General features: G+C 32.2%; 1 protein-coding gene across 3 annotated transcripts in view; it reads left to right on the forward strand.

The window, feature by feature from the left end:
• Positions 1–21,591, forward strand: part of LOC128025554 (A disintegrin and metalloproteinase with thrombospondin motifs 14) — a 49,967-nt gene that overhangs the window by 18,220 nt on the left and 10,156 nt on the right. For 2 of the 3 annotated variants that reach the window (XM_052612006.1, XM_052612008.1), the window contains exons 5-13: positions 3,292–3,375; positions 7,081–7,237; positions 12,053–12,158; positions 14,582–14,725; positions 17,245–17,377; positions 17,560–17,673; positions 19,012–19,160; positions 19,239–19,411; positions 21,117–21,250. In XM_052612006.1, the coding sequence (XP_052467966.1) occupies positions 3,292–3,375; positions 7,081–7,237; positions 12,053–12,158; positions 14,582–14,725; positions 17,245–17,377; positions 17,560–17,673; positions 19,012–19,160; positions 19,239–19,411; positions 21,117–21,250 (1,194 nt within the window). The remainder of the gene's footprint in view (positions 1–3,291; positions 3,376–7,080; positions 7,238–12,052; positions 12,159–14,581; positions 14,726–17,244; positions 17,378–17,559; positions 17,674–19,011; positions 19,161–19,238; positions 19,412–21,116; positions 21,251–21,591) is intronic. The other variant, XM_052612007.1, reaches the window with a different exon arrangement.

The following is a 21,591-nucleotide window of genomic DNA, read 5'->3' on the forward strand; positions in this document are numbered from 1 at the left end:
TATATCAGAGCATTAGCCTGAGTCAAAACATTCGATAAGCGGCCACATGTTAAACAGAACTCATTAAACTTTGAGGTCAGTGCATGTTTGTCATATTTCCGTCTCTAGGCTCTGTTCGCCTTCTGTCAGAGCAGAGAAATTGTGTTTTTATGCCCAGGTGGCTGTCAGACGTTGTGACTGATGGTCTGACTCAGACGGCTTTCCAAAGCTGCAGGTGAGCTCACTTTTGCCATAAATAAACACAAATGAGCCTCTATTGGAGGTTTAAAGTTCGTTGCATTGCATAGAAACCGGTTTTTCATATCTCGATTTGATAAAACACAGTCTCCTTGAAAACTACACTTAAATGAATTGCACTTTAATGCACATTCCTGATTTTATCGTGAACGATTCACTTGTGCATTTTATAGTTACATAAAACATATAACTTAATCTCGATGCCAAGCTCATAGGAATGCATGAATTTAGCTAAATGTGTACCTTAAAGCAATAGTTCACCCAAAAATGAAAATGTGCTCACCTTCAGTTTATCCAAGACGTAGAGGAGTTTGTTTCTTCATCAGGTTTGTAGAAACGTAGCATTGCATCAGTGTCTCATCAATGGATGCTCTGCAGTGAATGGGTGCCGTCAGAATGAGAGTCTGATAAAAACATCACAATAATCCACAGCACTCCAGTCCATCAGTGAACATCTGGAGAAGACAAAAGATGAAACACATCCAGCATTAAGATGATTTTAACTCAAATAATCCATAATAACACTTCCTCCAGTGAAAAAGTGTTATGGTCTGAATCAGGAGAGAAATCTGCACAGATCAAGCAGTGTTTAAACAGCTCTAAACAAATAGTTTCTAATAATGTGCTAGTTAGCAGGCTTCACGATGCATGCAGCTAAAGCTAACCGTGTCTCAGAGAGCGGCTCGGAAGAGAGGGGCGGAGTCAACAGAGCTCATTTGCATTTAAAGGAACATGCAACAAAACGAGTTGCTGTAAACAAAGCTGTTTTTGAGAGTATAAAGGGTGTTGTTTTACACTACTATTAGAAATTTTAACCAAAATATGTTATAGACTTTTCATTAAGACCATCCGATGACCCTTTTTCACTCTTGTGAGTGTTTTAAACTCACAATTGAGTATTTTGATATTGACAACTTGCAGAATAAGTGTCACCTGTATGTATGACTGAACAGTTTTTGAAAGCATTTATTGTCCTCCTCTTCAGTGTGTGGAAAAATGGCAAAGCTTGAGTCATGCTATAGCAGATGTGCTGTAAAGGTGATTTTATCAAGAGGACGGGTAACTCAAGATAATTTTGAGGACAAGCTGATCTTCAACCTTCACCGCTGGTAAATTTCAGCCACACTGAGCCAAACCAGCATGAGGCTCAAAAACAGAGCCGAGAGGAAACGACGGCCGTGCGTTTGACCAGAATGCGTTTGTAAACTCCATGACCTCGGCTGAAGGATCAAGTGTTCGAATGTTCTGTCTTTCCTGAAATATGGAAAAATCATCACGGCTGTTTTCCCTCGGGCTGCGAGCGCTCAGAGCCGAGGTTGTGCTGACATGTGTGGCAGAGATTGAACACGTCCAGATTGATGCAGCATGGAGTTTTGTTTAAATTCCACACCGGGGGCTCATTAACTGCATCCCACGCGTCAGACTTTGAGCCCAAACTGTGTTTTTTTGTAGGTCAGACATATTTTGGCATTGCATAATAATAAACTGTGGTGAAATGCGATGCTTTTTTAAAAAGAAGACGTTGCACGAAATTCCCAGCAGAATCAAATCAGACTTCACTGAGTTTAAAATTACTCTTAGTTTCGGTTTTGTGACTTTTTTTCCTTTTTTTTTTTATATGTGTCCTTGCTGAGGTTATTAAAGTTAACTAAAAATAAACCCATTGCACATTTTAATAAAGTAAACTTTAACCAAAATAAAAAACGTAACATAAAAAACTTTACATAAAAAACGTAACATAAAAAACGTAACATAAAAAACGTAACGCATCTTTGTTTATTTTTCTACATGTACTAAAATTAAAAACTAAAACGGATATTAAAATGAATGAAAACTATATATTAAAATAAAATATTTATTTAAAAAATTATAACAAAAACACGTAACTAAATTACTAAAATTTAAATGAGAACAGAATATAATAAAAAATAAATATATAATATAAATCAAAGAGCAATTTAAAATAACAAAAACAAAAATAGTATCTCAGTAAAATAACATCAGGATTTTAGATCTCATTTTAAAGCCAGAAAACGCAAATACACAAATGAAAACGTAAAATAATATATTTTTTTATATTGTTGAAAGAAGTCTTTTGCTCAGCAAGGCTGCATTTATTTGATCAAAAATACAGAAAAATCACTAATATCGTGAAATATTATTACAATTTGAAACAGCTGTTTACTATAAGAAAATATTGTAAAATCCAATTTATTCCTGTGATCGAAGCTGAATATTTTCAACATCAACTTGATCTTTCAGAAAAGATTTTTCTAGGTAGATTAGATTATATTAAATTAATGCATTAAAAAATTAATGAAGTGCAGTTAATGCAGTTAAAAACCCATCATTAGACCATTGCACCGTAGAAGAAAGCTCACTATAACGCACCCTAGTGGAGACACTGAGAATGCAGCATTTGCATGTGTTACATACATGTAACATGAGTCATTTCCGAATATAAGCGCATGTGGATTCGAGTTGGTGTGTCTCAGAGGCCTTCAGCTGCGTCTGGGTTTCAAGAATAATGTTCCGCCACAAACAGAAATCTCTCGACAGTCTCGGTGTGTTTCCAGCTGTGTTTGTCAGGCCGTTTTTCACGTCACATTCTCTGCGTTACACTTCCCACACCTGCAGGACGTCACTTTCCTACATCCTCCCTGAGAGACTAAACAAACAGACTCTTTTGTTTGTGAAGAAACCACAAAACGAAGTATTCAAATCCATTCTGTGCAACGTTTTTATGATTCAGACATGCAAATAATTACCTGTCGACTGCTCAGAACATGCATCGAATCTCGCATGGACATGCATCCTTCATGTTTCCTTCAGAAATAATAATAAAAGTCCAGTTATAATTAGTTTTGGTGGTTCTATGATGGTATCAGTGTTTGGGACTGTTTGTTAGTGCAAGTTGTTTGCATTTTTATTTCTGTTTGCATGTTTGTCTAGTTCGCTCTTTAAATGTGAACGACTTCTTCATAACTGCAAACACAGACCCAATGCTGCAGAAAAACACTTCATTCATCAGATCCGTGTTCTCTGTGTCCACAGGTTGATGAAATCTATCACGACGAGTCTCTGGGAACCAACATCAACATTGTTCTGGTCCGAATGATCCTGGTGGGATATCGTCAGGTGAGCGTTCAGCGCAAACGCTTCTTTAACAGATATTTTCAGTAAAGTTCAGCCTCTCTTCGTGCCTCGTCTCTGATGTTAGACGCAAATTTATCGGCTTTTCACAGCATTCATCATTTCTACAGATTTGAAACCAAAAATGTTAACAATAATTATTGGGGGAAAGACAAACATTTTGTAAGTGAATGCAAAAGTTTAGCAGATAAACCCGAAAGATCGAAATGTTAGTGCAAAATTAATTGGGGGAATGCAGAAGTTTTGTAAGTCAAACACAAAAATGTGAATGTTAATGCAAAATTTATCAGGGAAACGCAAAAGTTTTTTAAGTGAATGCAAAAGGTTCAAATGTTAATGCAAAATGTATCGGGGGAATGGAAACGTTTTGTAAGTGAATGCCAAAATTTTGCAAGTTAACACAACATTATTTAAATATAATTTTCTTTCAGTTTTGCAAACAAACCTTCAGTCCTCCTCATTATACACTTTGTGCATTCTTATGTTTACACTTTCACATGAAATGCATGCATTGTGAAACATTGTGATGAAAACAAGAAAGATTATGCACAATTATGCTGCTAACATGATCCTCAGGTTTTGTTCATGTGCTGCTTAGTATTCAGAATTAAAATTCTAAATACAATTATTTTCTTTTTTTTTAATGCAAATTTTCTCTGAAAAAATGAAAAAGTACAAAATGTAATACGTTTCACTTTTTGGCTTTTGGACTAATGGTATAAAAATTCAAGGTGACAACCAATGGCAAATTATTCTAATTTAATACAATTAAATATTCAAAATAGTATTATAATATATTATGAATATATTATAATTTACACACATAATAATGTAAATATGTAATTATAAACATGTATATATTAATAATTTGAATGTCTACTTAATGTAGACAGATAAACTAAAACATTGTTATTATAAATTATTTAATTATTTACAAATATTTCCTAAAATAATATTAATATATATATATATATATATATTTGACTATATTATGTATTTAGTTTTAAATACTTATATCTTGATGTTGTATTGTTTTCTGTCTTTCTTGAATGAGATGAGATTAACTAAACTGCTTGGTTGTCTTTTTAAATAAAACTGAAATAAAATAAAAAAGGAATATAATAATAAAATAATACAAATGGATAACTGAATAAAATGGGGATAATAAATATTAATTACAAAAAATAAATGACATTAAAGATTAATAGAGAAATCTAAAAAAAATCTAATAAAAATAATTCTGAATAATAATAATAATAAAATAATAGAAGTATTACTGTACAAGAAAACCTAATAAACTTAAAATTACCTTAACTACATTGAAACCTTAAAAAAATAACTTAATTTAGAATAAAGCTAAATAGAAATACCTTTAAAAATCTAGAAAAGCAAAAAAAAAAATTAAAATAATGAATAATAAAAATAATAAATCTTAAATAATAATAATAATAATGATAAATTATTAGATGGAAACCCCAATAAACGTAAAGTTAGACACATTGCCTTGACAAATAGCTGAAATAGAATAAGTATAAATAAAATGCTAAAATTAACAAAAAGTTTAAAAATGTAATATATATATATATATATATATATATATATATATATATATATATATATATTAAGTGGGAAATATAAACAGAATACTAAAAATACTGAAATTACTAAAACCAAAGCTGAAAATAAAATATAATACAAAATAGTAAATAATAATAAATCTTATAAATTATTAGATGGAAAACCCATAGACACATTGCCTTGACAACTAGCTGAAATAAGTATATATTTTTTAAATAATAATAAAATAATATAAAAATAAAATAAAAATATGAATTTTAAGTGGAAAATATAAACAAAATACTGAAATTATTAAAACTTAAACTAAAATGAAAATGAAAGCTGAATATATTAATACAAAAGCTAATATAAAATATCTGCACATACTATGACTAACACGATAAACTAATTGGTGCTCAGATCAGTATTTCATGTCCATGTATTTCTGTTTTGGGACAGCAGTGGTGTAATAAGCCAGTGTATGTGCAGGGGGTCGTCTGCTGGAGCATCAGGGCACCAATTATCTCGTTAGGGCTTCTTTTGTGATAATATAATGACCGGCTGACTGCACATTATCTGTTATTTGATTCATCTCATCATCTTTGTGATCACACAGACTTCAGAGGAGAGTGTTTGCAAAGCAGATCATAGTGAAGCTTTGATGCATCACTCAGTTTCTCATATGGTAATGATCACCGCATGTAGTCCAGACTGCAGGCTCTGTCTGTTTTTATGTTTAGTCTGGTCTGGATCGGAGCTTTTCAGACAGTTTTGCTGCAGACACAGCACTGAAAGGGTTAAGCATAACGGATTTATATTCATTCAAAACACTTTATGGCAATTCATGTTTACTCTTACTGCATGTATTTCATGTAGGCTGGTTTATCTTATGTGGACGTTTTGTGAACATGTTGATGTTAGTGTTATTATCGTTAAATAAAACTAAAACCATAAAAAAACATTCTCATTACTTGGTTAAGAAAACATGAAATTAAACTAAACAACATTTTGAAAAACTTGAATAATTTCTGATTAAAACTGAAAACTAAAATGTAATAAAAACTATAGACATATATTTAAATAAAATGACAAAAACACAACAAATTACTAAAAATTTTAATAAATGAAAAAAAATAAAAACATTCTAATTACTTAAAGTTAGGAAAACATGAACTGTAACACAACAAAATATTAAAAACAAAAATTATATTATTTTATTTTGAATTTAAATACTAAAATAATTACAAAATATATATACATAAAATTACAAAAACACAACAAATTACTAAAACTTTAAATAAATGAAAACCATAAAAACATTCTCATTACTTAAAGTTAGGAAAACATAAACTGTAACAAAACAAAATATAAAAACTTTTTTATTTTAGGTTGAAGCACAAAAATAATTACAAAAAATACACAACAAATAACTAAAACTTTAAATAAATGAAAATGAAAACAGAAAATATAAAATTTTGTTAAAATATAGTGATACAAAAAAATATGAATTTTTAAGTCAATTTCTAAGTTTAAGTAACAGCTATTGTATGGGTCAAAATTATACTTTTCTCTTTTATGCCAAAAATCATTAGGAAATTAGGTAAAGATCATGTTCAATCAAGATATTTTGTAAATTTCCTACCTTAAATACATCAAAACATAAATTTAGATCAGCAATATGCATTCCTAAAAACGTAAGTTTAAAGGCGTTTTTTTTTATATATATTTCGATTTTTTTGCTCCCTCAGATTCCAGATTTTCAAACAGCTGTATCTCAGCCAAACATCGTCCGATCCTAACAAACCAGACATCAATGGAAAACATATTAATTCAGCTTCCAGACCATGTATAAATCTCAATTTCGAAAAAATGACACTTTTGACAGGTTTTGTGCTCCACACTGGATCTCACAGAGTCTGCTCTAATAATCATTGTGATCATTGTAATTTTATCACCCAGCCCTAATATACAATTAAACAGATAGTTTAATTTTATTAATCTATTGTATTTTATTTCTTAGTCCACCTTTTCTGGGCCACAACATGCAGTTTATGCATTTAGCAGATGCTTTTATCCACTGCACTCTATTACAGTCTATTATAAACCAGTCTGGTCTAATCTGTTTTGTTGCAGTCCATCAGCCTGATTGAGCGTGGGAACCCGTCCCGGAGTCTGGAGCAGGTTTGTCGCTGGGCAAACACCCAGCAGAGGCTCGACCCCGAGCACGCCGAGCATCACGACCATGCTATCTTCCTCACCAGGCAAGATTTTGGCCCCGCAGGTATGCAAGGTACTGTGTTTCTCTCGATCGAGGCTGTGCAGAGTAAGTGCTACTTTTCTGCTTCTGTTCTCTAACGGTTGGCATCCAGATGCCCGGGAACGACCAGCTAATCGAATTCCTGACTCTGGGCATCGGTGTCAACCTGTAGCAACCAAAAATACTCTTTGACCGCCACGTTGCGAAGGAGAGTTTTTGGCATGTAGAGGAAAAGAAAACATCTTTATTAGTAACAGCGGACTCTCAAAAGTACTAATATTTTCCTAGTTAGTTGTAAAGTTTCCTGTCTAGGTAGCTTGGTTATTCTTGCATGCAATTTAAAATCTACCATCATTTCCTCACCCTCAATTTATTACAAACCTGTACTAGTTTCTTTCTTCTGTTGAACTTAAATGAAGTTATTTTGTAGAATGTTAGTTATCAAACAATTGATGCAGTATTTGGAAGTCAATGGGTGCCGTCAACTGAAGGTGAGCAAATGATAACATAAAATTCATTTTTGGGTGATGTCCTTTTAAAATAAGTAGCTTAGATAATCTTCTGTAGTTGTAGTAGTGGTTGTAGTTGGATAACTAGGTATCTTAGTCAGGATAGACGGCAAAATTAATTTGGTTGAAAGTAAAAATGAGTCTGTGAGTGACAGAAAATGCATACAAAAAATATAATTATCAGAAAACACAAAAATGAGAGAATGGCTGACTGTACATCTGTTTATCATAGCCTCGTTTTCATTCACGGCACATTAAATATTGAGTCTATTATGACTAAGATCCATAACTAATAAAATAAGTTAGAGTAGCAATGAATTGCTATTCCGCTAAAGATATACTTGATGAAATTAAAACTGTGAATGTGTTTTTGTCTTTGTTTTGTTAAATGGGTTTTGTGGAAATTTGTTTTTCAATTAAAAATTAAACATTTTGAGTTTTGGCGGTTGATCTGCTGTTTTAATATGAATATTTGTGTTAATATTTTGAATTTGATTTCACTTGACTGTGTCAACACAGTTCAGTTTCATTCCTCCTGACCACCAGAGGCACTAGTTACGTATGTAAATGTGTCCATGGAGCACAAAAGTAGTCTCGAGTCTCTGGGGTATATTTATAGCAATAGCCGAAAATACAATATATGGTTCAAAATTATAGATTTTTCTTTTATGCCAAAAATCATTAGGACGTAAAGTAAAGATCATGTTCCATCAGATATCTTGTGAATTTCCTACTGTAAACGTAATAAAACTTAATTTTTTGATTAGTAATATGCATTACTAAGAACTTCAACTGGACAAATTAAAGGTATTTTTTTCTATATTTAAATGATAATTTTTTTTTGGCATCCTTAGATTCTAGATTTTCAAATATTTGCATCTAGGCCAAATATTTTCCTATCTTAACAAAACGTATTTATTCAATAACCGTCTCTTGATTTAATTTCTTGATGATATTCTAGGAATACTCTTGTTTTTGTGATCGTCCTGTGTTTGACTCGGACTCTCAGTCGTGCTCCTGTCACTCATTCTTTTGAAGTTAAGGCACTTGTTTCTGATGGATGTGTGTTTAGGTTTCGTGATACTTCTGAGATGTTTAAAGACAGTCAGTAATACCTGTGTTGTGTGTCTCACGTCTTCTGTTGCTACGCCACGCTTCTGTTGTGCTCATAACAGAGCATTGTACGGCGCTGAAACTCTAACCTTTTACCCCGAGGGCAAACATCACACTCCCGTCCCAAGCTTTCTCCCTCATTCAGGGCTCAGAAATAGACGCATGCTTACAGTAACGTTCATGACTGAAGGGTTTTGGGGAACGGCCAGCACCTGAAGCCTGGTGTTGGTGTGGATCGAGCAATAACTGGAAGGAGCTGGAACAGCGCTTGTGATTTGGACTGACATGGTTTGGAAAAGGATCAGAGAAAGCTGTTTTATAGCCGTGAAGTCACTGTTCATTTTTCAATAAACTTCCAGTGAAAGGAGGCGCTTCATCTTCAGAAGATCTACCTCAGGGGATCAAACTAAATATATATATATATATATATATATATATATATATATATTAGCTTTTTTTTCTAACGTCATAGAAGTTACCTGAATAGATATTAAAACATAATAAAAGTTTTTTTTAAACACAGTATATAAAGTTTAGGTACTTGTTTGGGAGAAAATTATGTTTTGTAGTCAGCTCTAACATATAGGATGTATAATTATGTTATTCTATAATGTTATAGTATATATGTGTGTGTGTGTGTGTGTGTGTGTGTGTGTGTGTGTGTGTGTGTGTGTGTGTGTGTGTGTGTGTGTGTGTGTGTGTATGTGTGACCCTGGAGCACAAAACCAGTCATAAGGGTCAATTTCTCGAAATTGAGATTCATACATCATCTGAAAGCTGAATAAATAATATTTCCATTGATGTATGGTTTGTTAGGACCAGACAATATTTGTCTGAGATACAACTATTTGAAAATCTGGAATCTGAGGGAGCAAACAAATCGAAATACTGAGAAAATCATCTTTAAAGTTGTCCAAAAAAATTCTTAGCAATGCATATTACTAATATATATATTTTTTATATATATATTTACGGTAGGAAATGTACTAAAAATCTTCATGGAACATGATTTTTACTTAATACCCTAATGATTTTTGGCATTAAAAAAAATCTATTATTTTGACCCATACAATGTTTTTTTGAGACTCAAGACTGCTTTTGTGCTCCAGAGACACATATATGGTAATAATATATTATGAAATAATAAAAAAGAGTGAAAAATATTTCATATTTATCAGTTATATATATATATATATATATATATATATATATATATATATATATATATATATATATATATATATATATATTAATAATATATATAATATATAATATATTAATTTAGCTAGAGAGAGCGAAAGAGAGTGTGTGTGTCTATGTATAATTAAATTTGTTTATTTATTGAACAATTATAGCTGCAATGAATGAATGAGCATAACAAATGCAAGCAACACAAAGAAAAAAAAGGTCTTCACAACATGCTGTACAAAATGTTACGGTTTTAGTTTTTTATATTACTTTATGACAACATGTTTATGGTTGTTAGAGAGCAAACATGTAGAGAAACCAGAACCGTCCTGTGTGAACCATCTTCATGCGGCAGCGCTTTAATATCAGTCACAATATCATGGATTAATATCATCTAACACCCTGTGATTACAGCTCTACTGTCAGACGCAGTCGCTTTTCCAGAGCAATGCAAAGCTGCATTCACCTGGAGGACATTTATCTGACGACAGATAAACGGCTCGGCTAGCAGCTGCTTTTCTAATGCATCCCTTCACTTGTTTTTTTAGTAGTTGTTCTTGTTATGTAAAAATCCAGTAAAACCTACTTGGCTGATGAGCAGCGGGAATATCACCAGCGTTAAATATGTAATCAAATGATTCTAGCTAGCTGTTACTGATGCTTTTACAAGACTGAATGCTTCATTAGCTTCTCATAATGCATCTTCTGCTTTTCACCTGCATGCCAAAGACTGTCGGTGATTTCTATAGCATGTACGTTTCGTTAAAAAGAGCCCAGACTGGCTTTAGCTTCCGGAGCAGCTCAGCTAAACTAAAGCTCAAGCACTGCACATCTTTTGATCGAGTGTTTCTGTCTGTGGCGTGGTGTTTGTGTGGTGTTTGTGTGTCGTATGAACACTGGGTCCTGGTAAATGTGGCTAATGGTTGTGTGGGAAAGCTGCTTGTGCGCTTCTACATGAAGTTGCACATTTGTGGCCCTGGAGCACAAAACCAGTCATAAGGGTAAATTTCTCGAAATTGAGATTCATACTTCATATGAAAGCTGAATAAATAATATTTCCATTGATGTCTGATTTGTTAGGACCAGACAATATTTGTCTGAGATACAACTATTTGAAAATCTGGAATCTGAGGGAGCAAAAAAATCTAAATATTGAGAAAATCATCTTTAAAGTTGTTCAAAATGAATTCTTAGCAATGCATATTACTAATCAAAAATTAAGGTTTGATATATTTATGGTAGAACATTTAGATCATGGTAGATAATTTTGACCCATATTGCTACACAATTGCTCCAGGGTCACATATATAAAGAAATAAAATAAACTATTTTCAACTATCTTTGTTTTATTTACAATTTAATTTGTTTAGTGTGTAAACCCTTGTGTCAAATTGCACCTCTATTAATATTATTTTAATTTTTATTAAACTACTTTTATTTATATTTTATGATGATGAATGAAATATACACTACAATTCGAATTTGGGGACTGTACGATTTTTGTTGTTGTTGAAGGAAATACCTTTATTCATGTAGCTGATCGAAAATATTTATGCTTTGATCACAGCAATAAATTACATTTTAATATATATTTACATAGAAAACAGCGTTTTTTACATTTTAATAATATATCACAATTTTACTGTATTTTTGATCAAATAAATGCAGCCTTGGTGAGCAGAAGAGACCGACCCAAACTTTTGAACATTAGTGTATGTTTAAAAGAAACGTTTTTGACAGAGCTTGTCACAATGCATTATGGGATTGTGCATGCAGAGCTAAAGAAGCTACGACTGAAGACTAACCTTCATAATTAGCTCACTTGGTTTTGGAACAGAGCAAGAAAACAATGCATTGGGTTTAATTCTTAATTAAAGTTAATAATTGCCATTGCTATGGAAACAGTGAAGTGATTGTGTAAGAAAGCTGGTCTGGTTTTTTTAGACTTTCCCAGTGAAACTCACCTGGCTCTGATCTTGCTTCTAGAACGTCCTGCATTCCGGTTCATCATGGTTTCTCTTTGATCTCTGTCGCCCAGGTTACGCCCCGGTAACAGGCATGTGCCACCCCCTGCGGAGCTGCACGCTCAACCACGAAGACGGCTTTTCCTCTGCCTTTGTGGTGGCGCACGAAACCGGACACGTGTAAGTTTACATCTGCTTATCAGTCTTGTATAGGTGAAGCACGGCACGATGGCTGCTGCCTTTTAACCTGTTAATTGTCACCCCGTCCCGTATTCGGGACGCCTACGTTGACTATACTATATTACAATCAAATCTAATCTAATCTTGACAAACTATATATCGTTGGAAAGGTCTAAGACTCCCAAATATATATTTTACCAATATTTTTTGGTAAAAAAAAAAGACTTCCTCGTTGCCTTTTTCTCTATCACATTTTAGAAATCATCAGAAGTTATATATCACTTGAAAACACAAAATCTCAAAATTCATCCTTCAAAACCCATTTTAAAATCAGACATTGCATTACCATGTAAATGGTACATCAAAATCATGTTAAAAAATGTTTTCAGTCATGAATTATAAAAAATTATGTTTGTATCATGCACATTCATGTCTATCTTCAAAAACGTGAGTGACAGTTAACAGGTTAAAGATTGATCATGTTACAAGATGTGATTATCAGTAAAGCGTTGAGTTAGTCGCGTGTTATTTAATATGTAAGTTATTAAATGTAATTATGTGAATAGGTGAGCTAAAACTTAACACTTGCTCAAAATGTTCATCTTCAGGTCGTCCGAGATCAGGATGAGTTTGTTTCTTCATCAGGTTTGGAGAAATGCAGCATTGCATCAGTGTCTCATCAATGGATGCTCTGCAGTGAATGGGTGCCGTCAGAATGAGAGTCTGATAAAAACATCACAATAATCCACAGCACTCCAGTCCATCAGTGAACATCTGGAGAAGACAAAAGATGAAACACATCCAGCATTAAGATGTTTGTAGCTCAAATACATAGAGTCTATAATCCATAATAACACTTCCTCCAGTGGAAAAGTGTTCTGGTCTGAATCAGGAGAGAAATCTGCACAGATCAAGCAGCGTTTAAACAGTACAGAAACGTTTTAATGCTGGATTTGTTTCAGCTTTTGTCTTCTCCAGATGTTCACTGATGGACTGGAGTGCTGTGGATTATTGTGATGTTTTTATCAGACTCTCATTCTGACGGCACCCATTCACTGCAGAGCATCCGTTGATGAGACACTGATGCAATTCTACATTTCTCCAAACCTGATGAAGAAACAAACTCATCCTGATCTCGGACGACCTGAAGGTGAGCACATTTTCAACAAACTAGTTTCTGCATATGTCTTCAGTTTATGAAGAATGGTGATAAAGTGGTGCCAGATAAAAGCTGCTCATTCAGTCGGTTTATGAGCAATCATTCAGTGTGATAAAATACATAAAGCATCTTTTATATGCATGAAGAAAGCCCATTGCATTATAATTACAACTCATAAGTAGGAACAACCCTGGAGGGCATGAACATTGAATGAACATGTAATGCTCATATGAGCTGCTCACTAGCACCCCCTGTAGGACAGAGCTCTGCTGTGATAAAAACTGCCTCCTTTTGCCATTTTGCAAGATGTTTTATATTTTCCAGTTCATTCCAGGTCTTAAGTAACTCCTTTCAGCTCAGCCGGTTTGGAGAACAGACATGAATCATCTGCTGTTCTTCACTGTGGTCTGTTTCCTCATTATGTGATTCATCAGCAATGACTGCAGATTTAATATGTGTTGTGTCTCTATGAACACTGACAACAGTCACATGAGCTGGAAGCTCTTGTTTCACAGTGAATTCATGATGTCAGCAGAATGCAGTCTTGTCTCACTCGTGACTCTACATGCAGAAAAGATCTGCTTATAGTCGGATATAAGAGACTTCCTGTATCAGGCTGCAGTTCAAAGTCAACATTAACACATTTACCAACCACTTTACCTCCATAATTTGACATATTTCCAAATGAATCAGAATACTGAATGAACTGAACTTATATTATACATTTATTTTTACTTATTAAAAATTTAGCATGCATTCAATTGATCAAAGTGACAGTCAAGGTGTTTATAGTCTTACAAAACATTTCTATTTAAAATTGTTTTGAACTTTCTATTCATCAAAACATTTTATAATCAGCATACTAGAATGATTTTTGGAGATCATGTGACACTGAAGACTGGAGGAATGAAGCTAAAGCACAGGAATAAATTATGTTGTTACATTATGATGTTACATTAATAATATTACACTGTTTCTACTGTATTTTTAATCTAATAAATGCAGCCTGGGTGAGCAGAAGATAAATGATCACACATTAATGCTAAATACAACTGATAAAATCAATGGAAAAAACATAGTGATACATAATTTATGTAAATATTTAACTGCAAATAAGCTGCACAGAAAGTTCCATGCAGGAACGAATCAGTGAGTCATTGTTGTCCAAATGAACCGATTCACTAAAATGAATCTTCCCAGCATTACAGGACACTCTGTTTGATGAAGCTGACCAGTGGTTTGCTGATTGTGTTGGATGTTTCAGGCTGGGAATGGAGCATGATGGCCAGGGGAACCGCTGCTCGGACGAGACCAGTATGGGCAGCATCATGGCTCCACTGGTCCAGGCCGCGTTTCATCGCTACCATTGGTCCCGCTGCAGCAAACAGGAGCTCAACCGTTACATCCAGTAAGAAACTGTTCCTTACTTCTGTTCTGATCCTCAGTATCCTTCACAGAAGACGATTGGGCTATTAAAAGCTTATTTTAATCTCATAATTGAACAATAGCCTCATAATTGAACAATATCCATTGATATTTTACCTAGATAATTGAATAATAACATTGATATTTTAATCTCATAATTGAACTATAGCTTCTTAATTGAACAATATCCATTGATATTTTACCTAGATAATTGAATAGTAACATTGATATTTTAATCTCATAATTGAACAATAGCTTCTTAATTGAACAATATGCATTGATATTTTACCTACATAATTGAATAATAGCATTGATATTTTACCTACATAATTGAATAATAGCATTGATATTTTAATCTCATAATTGAACAATAGCCTCTTAATTGAACAAAATCCATTGATATTTTACCTAGATAATTGAATAATAACATTGATATTTTAATCTCATAATTGAACAATAGCCTCTTAATTTAACAATATGCATTGATATTTTACCTACATAATTGAATAATAGCATTGATATTTAATCTCATAATTGAACAATAGCTTCTTAATTGAACAATATGCATTGATATTTTACCTACATAACTGAATAATAGCATTGATATTTTACCTACATAATTTAACAATAGCCTCTTAATTGAACAATATGCATTGATATTTTACATACGTAATTGAATAATAGCATTGATATTTTAATCTCATAATTGAACAATAGCCTCTTAATTGAACAATATCCGTTGATATTTTACCTAGATAATTGAATAATAACATTGATATTTTAATCTCATATTTGAACAATAGCTTCTTAATTGAACAATATCCATTGATATTTTACCTAGATAATTGAATAATAACATTGATATTTTAATCTCATAATTGAACAATAGCCTCTTAATTGAACAATATGCATTGATATTTTACCTAGATAATTGAATAATAACATTGATATTTTAATCTCATATTTGAACAATAGCTTCTTAATTGAACAATATCCGTTGATATTTTACCTACATAATTGAATAATAACATTGATATTTTAATCTCATAATTGAAAAATAGCCTCTTAATTTAAAAATATGTATTGATATTTTACCTACATAATTGAATAATAACATTGATATTTTAATCTCATAATTGAACAATAGCCTCTTAATTTAAAAATATGTATTGATATTTTACCTACATAATTAAATAAAAGCATTGATATTTTAATCTCATAATTGAACAATAGCCTCTTAATTGAACAATATGCATTGATATTTTACCTACATAATTGAATAACATTGATATTTTAATCACATAATTGAACAATAGACTCTTAATTGAACAATATGCATTGATATTTTACCTACATAATTGAATAACATTGATAATTTAATCACATAATTGAACAATAGACTCTTAATTGAACAATATGCATTGATATATTACCTACATAATTGAATAAAAGCATTGATATTTTACCTACATAATTGAATAATAACATTGATATTTTAATCTCATAATTGAACAATAGCCTCTTAACTGAACAATATGCATTGATATTTTACCTACATAATTGAATAACATTGATATTTTAATCACATAATTGAACAATAGCCTCTTAATTGAACAATATGCATTGATATTTACCTACATAATTGAATAATAACATTGATATTTTAATCTCATAATTGAACAATAGCCTCATAATTGAACAATATCCATTGATATTTTACCTACATCATTAAATAATAGCATTGATATTTTAATCTCAGAATTAAACAATAGCCTCTTAATTGAACAATATGCATTGATATTTTAATCTCATAACTGAATAATAGCTTGGAGCTTAAAATGAGTAACATAATCTCTCCAGAGAGAAAGAACTGACATTCATGCCTATAAATCGGACGCTCTGGACATTTACAAACCCTCATGTTGTTCAGAAGAAAGGCATCTCTTATATAACCACTAATATTTAAACTCTTAATTGAACAATAAACATTGATATTTTCATTTTTAATTAAACAATACAAATTCATATTTGAATATCTTAATTAATTTGATATCCATTGATATTTTAATCTGTTAATTGAATAATAGCATTGATATTTTAATATCACAAATGAAACATAGCCATTGATATTTTAATCTCTTAATTGAATAGCAGCATTGATATATATATTTTTTTATTTAATAATAGCGTTGATATTTTAATCTGTTAATTGAATAATAGCATTGATATGTTAATACTTTAATTGAATTTGTAATATCTTAATTGAAAAATAGCATAGATATTTTAATATCTTAATTGAACAATAGCATTGAATTTTTATTTTTTTTATTGAACATTATCCATTGATATTTTTTTTTATTTCTTAATTGAAAACTATCCATTGATATTTAAATCTCTTAAAGGGACAATTCACCCAAAAATAAAAATTCTTTTATTTTTTTACTTTACCTTTACTTTAGTTTTAATGCCATATACCTTTATTTGCAAAAAAAAAAAATCCAGCTCATACGACTGTCTTCTGGATGATCCCTTCGAGCTGAAATGGCCCAAACTAACAGAGCTTCCTGGGATAAATTATTCCATGGATGAGCAGTGCCGCTTTGATTTCGGTGTGGGGTATAAGATGTGCACCGCCGTAAGTCCTCAAGCATTTTTTTATCTCTATATTTAGTTCTGATTTTGTGAATATAGACTCGAGGTCATGTAGCTTACGATGAGATGGGCAACATTAGCTTGTGTACTGTGCATCTGCAGAGCTAAATCAGGAGCAACTTATTGTTGCAGCATTTTGGTGAAATATCTTTTCTCGTCCTCTAGTTCCGTACGTATGACCCGTGTAAGCAGCTGTGGTGCAGTCATCCTGACAATCAGTACTTCTGTAAGACCAAGAAGGGCCCACCAGTTGATGGGACGGAGTGTGCGCCGGGAAAGGTGAGACTGTGGTGATTCTTGTCAATGTGACCAAACAATTAAATGAAATTGGTTTATCATATTTCTCATAAAACCTTTATAATAAGCTTGCATATTCAGTCGGCTCAAGAACAAACTGATCTCACTTTGGAGAAATCAGCATTTGAAAAATGTCAAACTCACAACAGACACTTTGCAACCAGCTATTTGCTCTTGAAACAAAACTGACCATTATCTAAATCCCTTAATTACTTTATAACTCTGCCGTGTTTGCGAGCATCAGCATCTGAGACTACTGATCATACGTTTATTTTCAAATTACTTTGAACAAAATAAAAGCTAATATTTAATCTCTAAATATTTAATCTCTTACTTGAACAATAGCCATTGATATTTTAACCTAATAAGTGAACAATAGCCTCTTAATTGAACAATATGCATTGATATTTTAACCTCATAATTGAACAATATCCAATGACATTTTACCTACATAACTGAATAATAGCGTTGCATTGATATTTTTATTTGAACAATATGCATTGACATTTTAATCTCATGATTGAATAATATCCATTAATATTTTTACCTTATAATTGAACAATATCCATTGATATTTTACCTAAATAATTGAATAATAGCATTGATATTTTAATCTCATAATTGAACAATATGCATTGATATTTTAATTTCATAATTGAACAATATCCATTGGTATTTTAACCTTATAATTGAACAAAATCCATTATTATTTAAACCGCATAATTGAACAATATCCATTGATATTTTAATCTGATAATTTAATAATGGCCTCTTAATTGAACAATGGCCATTGATTTTTTAATCTCATAATATAAGAGTATCCATTTATATTTTATCTAGATAATTTAATAATAGCATTGATATTTTACCTACATAATTGAATAATAGCATTGAAATTTTTGCCTCATAAATTAACAATAGCCATTGATATTTAAACCTCATAATTGAACAATATCCATTAATATTTTAATCTCATAATTGAACAATATCCATTAATATTTTAATCTCATAATTGAACAATATCCATTGATATTTTAATCTCATAATTGAACAATAGCCATTGATATTTTACCTACATAATTGAATAATAGCATTGAAATTTTAACCTCATAATTGAACAATAGCCTCTTAATTGAACAATATCCATCGATATTTTAATCTCTTGATTGAAGAATAGCCATTGATATATTAATCTTATAATTGAACAATAGCCTCTTGATTGAACAATATCCGTTGATATTTTTAACTCTTAAATGGCAACTTATATGGTCATATGACGCAGTGTTATAATGTATTAATGGTTGTGTGTTTGTGTTGCAGTGGTGTTTTAAGGGCCACTGCATCTGGAGGTCATCTAATCAGCCCTACGGTCACGACGGAGGATGGAGCTCCTGGGGAAAGTTCGGCTCGTGTTCTCGTACCTGTGGAGGAGGCGTTCGGTCCCGCAGCCGCCAGTGCAACAACCCAATGTGCGTTAAAAACCTGCTTACCCCAGCTCATGACTCAATGAAACCGCTCTGTTATTCATGTCCTCTCTGTCTCTGCAGGCCTGCATACGGAGGTCGTGATTGTCCCGGTACAACGTTCGATTATCAGGTGTGTAACACAGAGGACTGTCCCGGTCCATACGAGGACTTCAGAGCACAGCAGTGTGTCCAGCGCAGCAACAAATACCACAATAACATCAAACACACGTGGCTGCCATACGAACACCCTGATGGTGAGAGAAACGCTGCTTAATCCATTTTTCACTTATATATATTCAGATATAAAGCGTTTATATTAACCAACATGTGAAATGTGTTGTTAAAATATCAAAATATTAACTTATCTGAATGATTTGAAGATATTTGGCTGATAAAAATGTTTGGGAATCCTTGTTTCCAGAAAATTAATTTGAGGATGCACATATTAATATATGAATGGTTACATTATATAGCAAATAAAATTTTTTAATATATAATATAAAATAATAATACATTACATATTAAAATATTTACATTTGTTTAGGCTTTTATTTCAGTTGCAATTATTTATTTACATTTTACATTTTCATAATTGAAATAATTATCAACTTTTCATCAATTAACAAACCACAGTTTTCTGGAGCATTTTACCATATTTTTGTAACCTTAAACACAAGTATGTTGCATGCTTATGAATTCATTTTCATGCACGTTTATATATATATATATATACACATATATATAGGCACACACACACACACACACACACACACACAGCTGATTTTATTTTGTATTTGTATTATTATTGTTTAGTTGGATTAGCTGTTATTTTAGCTGATGTGGAATACAGATATTTAAACTGAATATTATAAAATACCACCACCAATTAAAATTTGAGGTCAATAAGTTTTTTTGGAATTATAATTTCATTCATCAAGGACACATTAAAATGATCAAAAGTGTCATTAAAGACATTTATAATGTTACAAAAGATTTCATATAAACGCTGTTCTTTTGAACTTTATATTTGTCTGTGAATCCTGAAAAATAAAATGCATCACAGTTTCCACAAAAATATTAACTGTTTTCAACATTGATGATAATCAGAAATATTTCTTGAGCAGTAAATCATCATATTATTCTGATTTCTGAAGATCATGTGACACTGAAGACTGGAGGAATGATGCTGAAAATACAGCGGTGCATCACAGAAATAAATTACACTTTGATATATATGAACCTAGAAAACTGCTGTTTTAGATTGTAATAATATTTCAAAATTTTTTATGTATTTCTGATCAAATAAATTCAGCCCTGGTGAGCAGAAGAGACTCTTTCAAAAATATTAAAACTTACCGACCCCAAACTTCAGTCTCTCTGAAAGAGCGTAGGAGTCACTGTGACCCTAAAACGGCTGAAGACCACCACAGACACAAGACACTGGAACAAAATGTTCCTCCCAGAAACCGAAATGGAAAATAAGTACAGGCTGAGGAGCAGAGAGACATAAAGAGAAAAACACTCTTTAAATGCACACATACATCAAAGGCATTCATTTCGTCTGTCTCTCGTGCTGAAGGAAATCTATTTAACATGTTTAGTGTATGAGTTGATGTGAGTCACGGCTCACCTTGAAACACATTTCTCTTCTGTACATCTCTCATCTGCATTTCATGAGCTGGAAACTCTCTTGACAGCATGTAGGTGGTCATTTCGCAGCCGCTTTTATTCACAGCGGTACTTTAATTAGAAACAGACCCTAGGAAATGACTCCTGTGCCTGTCAGTTCATGTCTGCAGCTTATCTGTACACTTAAAGCCACTGTGATGTTTGCAAAATCCCATTAACCTTTATACAAAGAGACGAGTCCTTTAATATTAGTAAGTGCATTAACACAGGACTGATTTGTGATCTCCAGAGGAGAGATGTTGACGTCTCGTGGCTGTTTGTGTATTTCAGAGGCTCATAAGTGTGAGTTGAGCTGCCGCTCTAAAGAGACGGGTGAAGTCGTGTTCATGAACCAGGTGATGCATGATGGGACACGCTGCAGTTACACGGATTCGTTCAGCGTCTGCGCTCGAGGAGAGTGTCTGGTGAGAATCATTTCATGTGCATGAACACAATACTGATGTCTGATTCATTCACTGAAGCTGGTGCATTTGAATTATCTGATTAAGACACGAAATATAACTAATAATTACTTAAAACTACAATATAGAATTATTTAAATAAGTAAAATATCTGAAATATATCAAATAAGATGACGGAAAGTTTGGGGTTGGTAAGATATTTTAATGTTTTGGGGGTGTTTTTGCTCACCAAAGTTGCATATACTTAATCAGAAAGTCAGTAAAATTGTGAAATATTATTAGAATTTAAAATAGCTATTTTCTATGTTAATATATATTAAACTGTAATTTATTCTTGTGATTCT

This window comes from Carassius gibelio, chromosome A12 (genome assembly GCF_023724105.1).
Source record: "Carassius gibelio isolate Cgi1373 ecotype wild population from Czech Republic chromosome A12, carGib1.2-hapl.c, whole genome shotgun sequence".
Taxonomy (NCBI): domain Eukaryota; kingdom Metazoa; phylum Chordata; class Actinopteri; order Cypriniformes; family Cyprinidae; genus Carassius; species Carassius gibelio.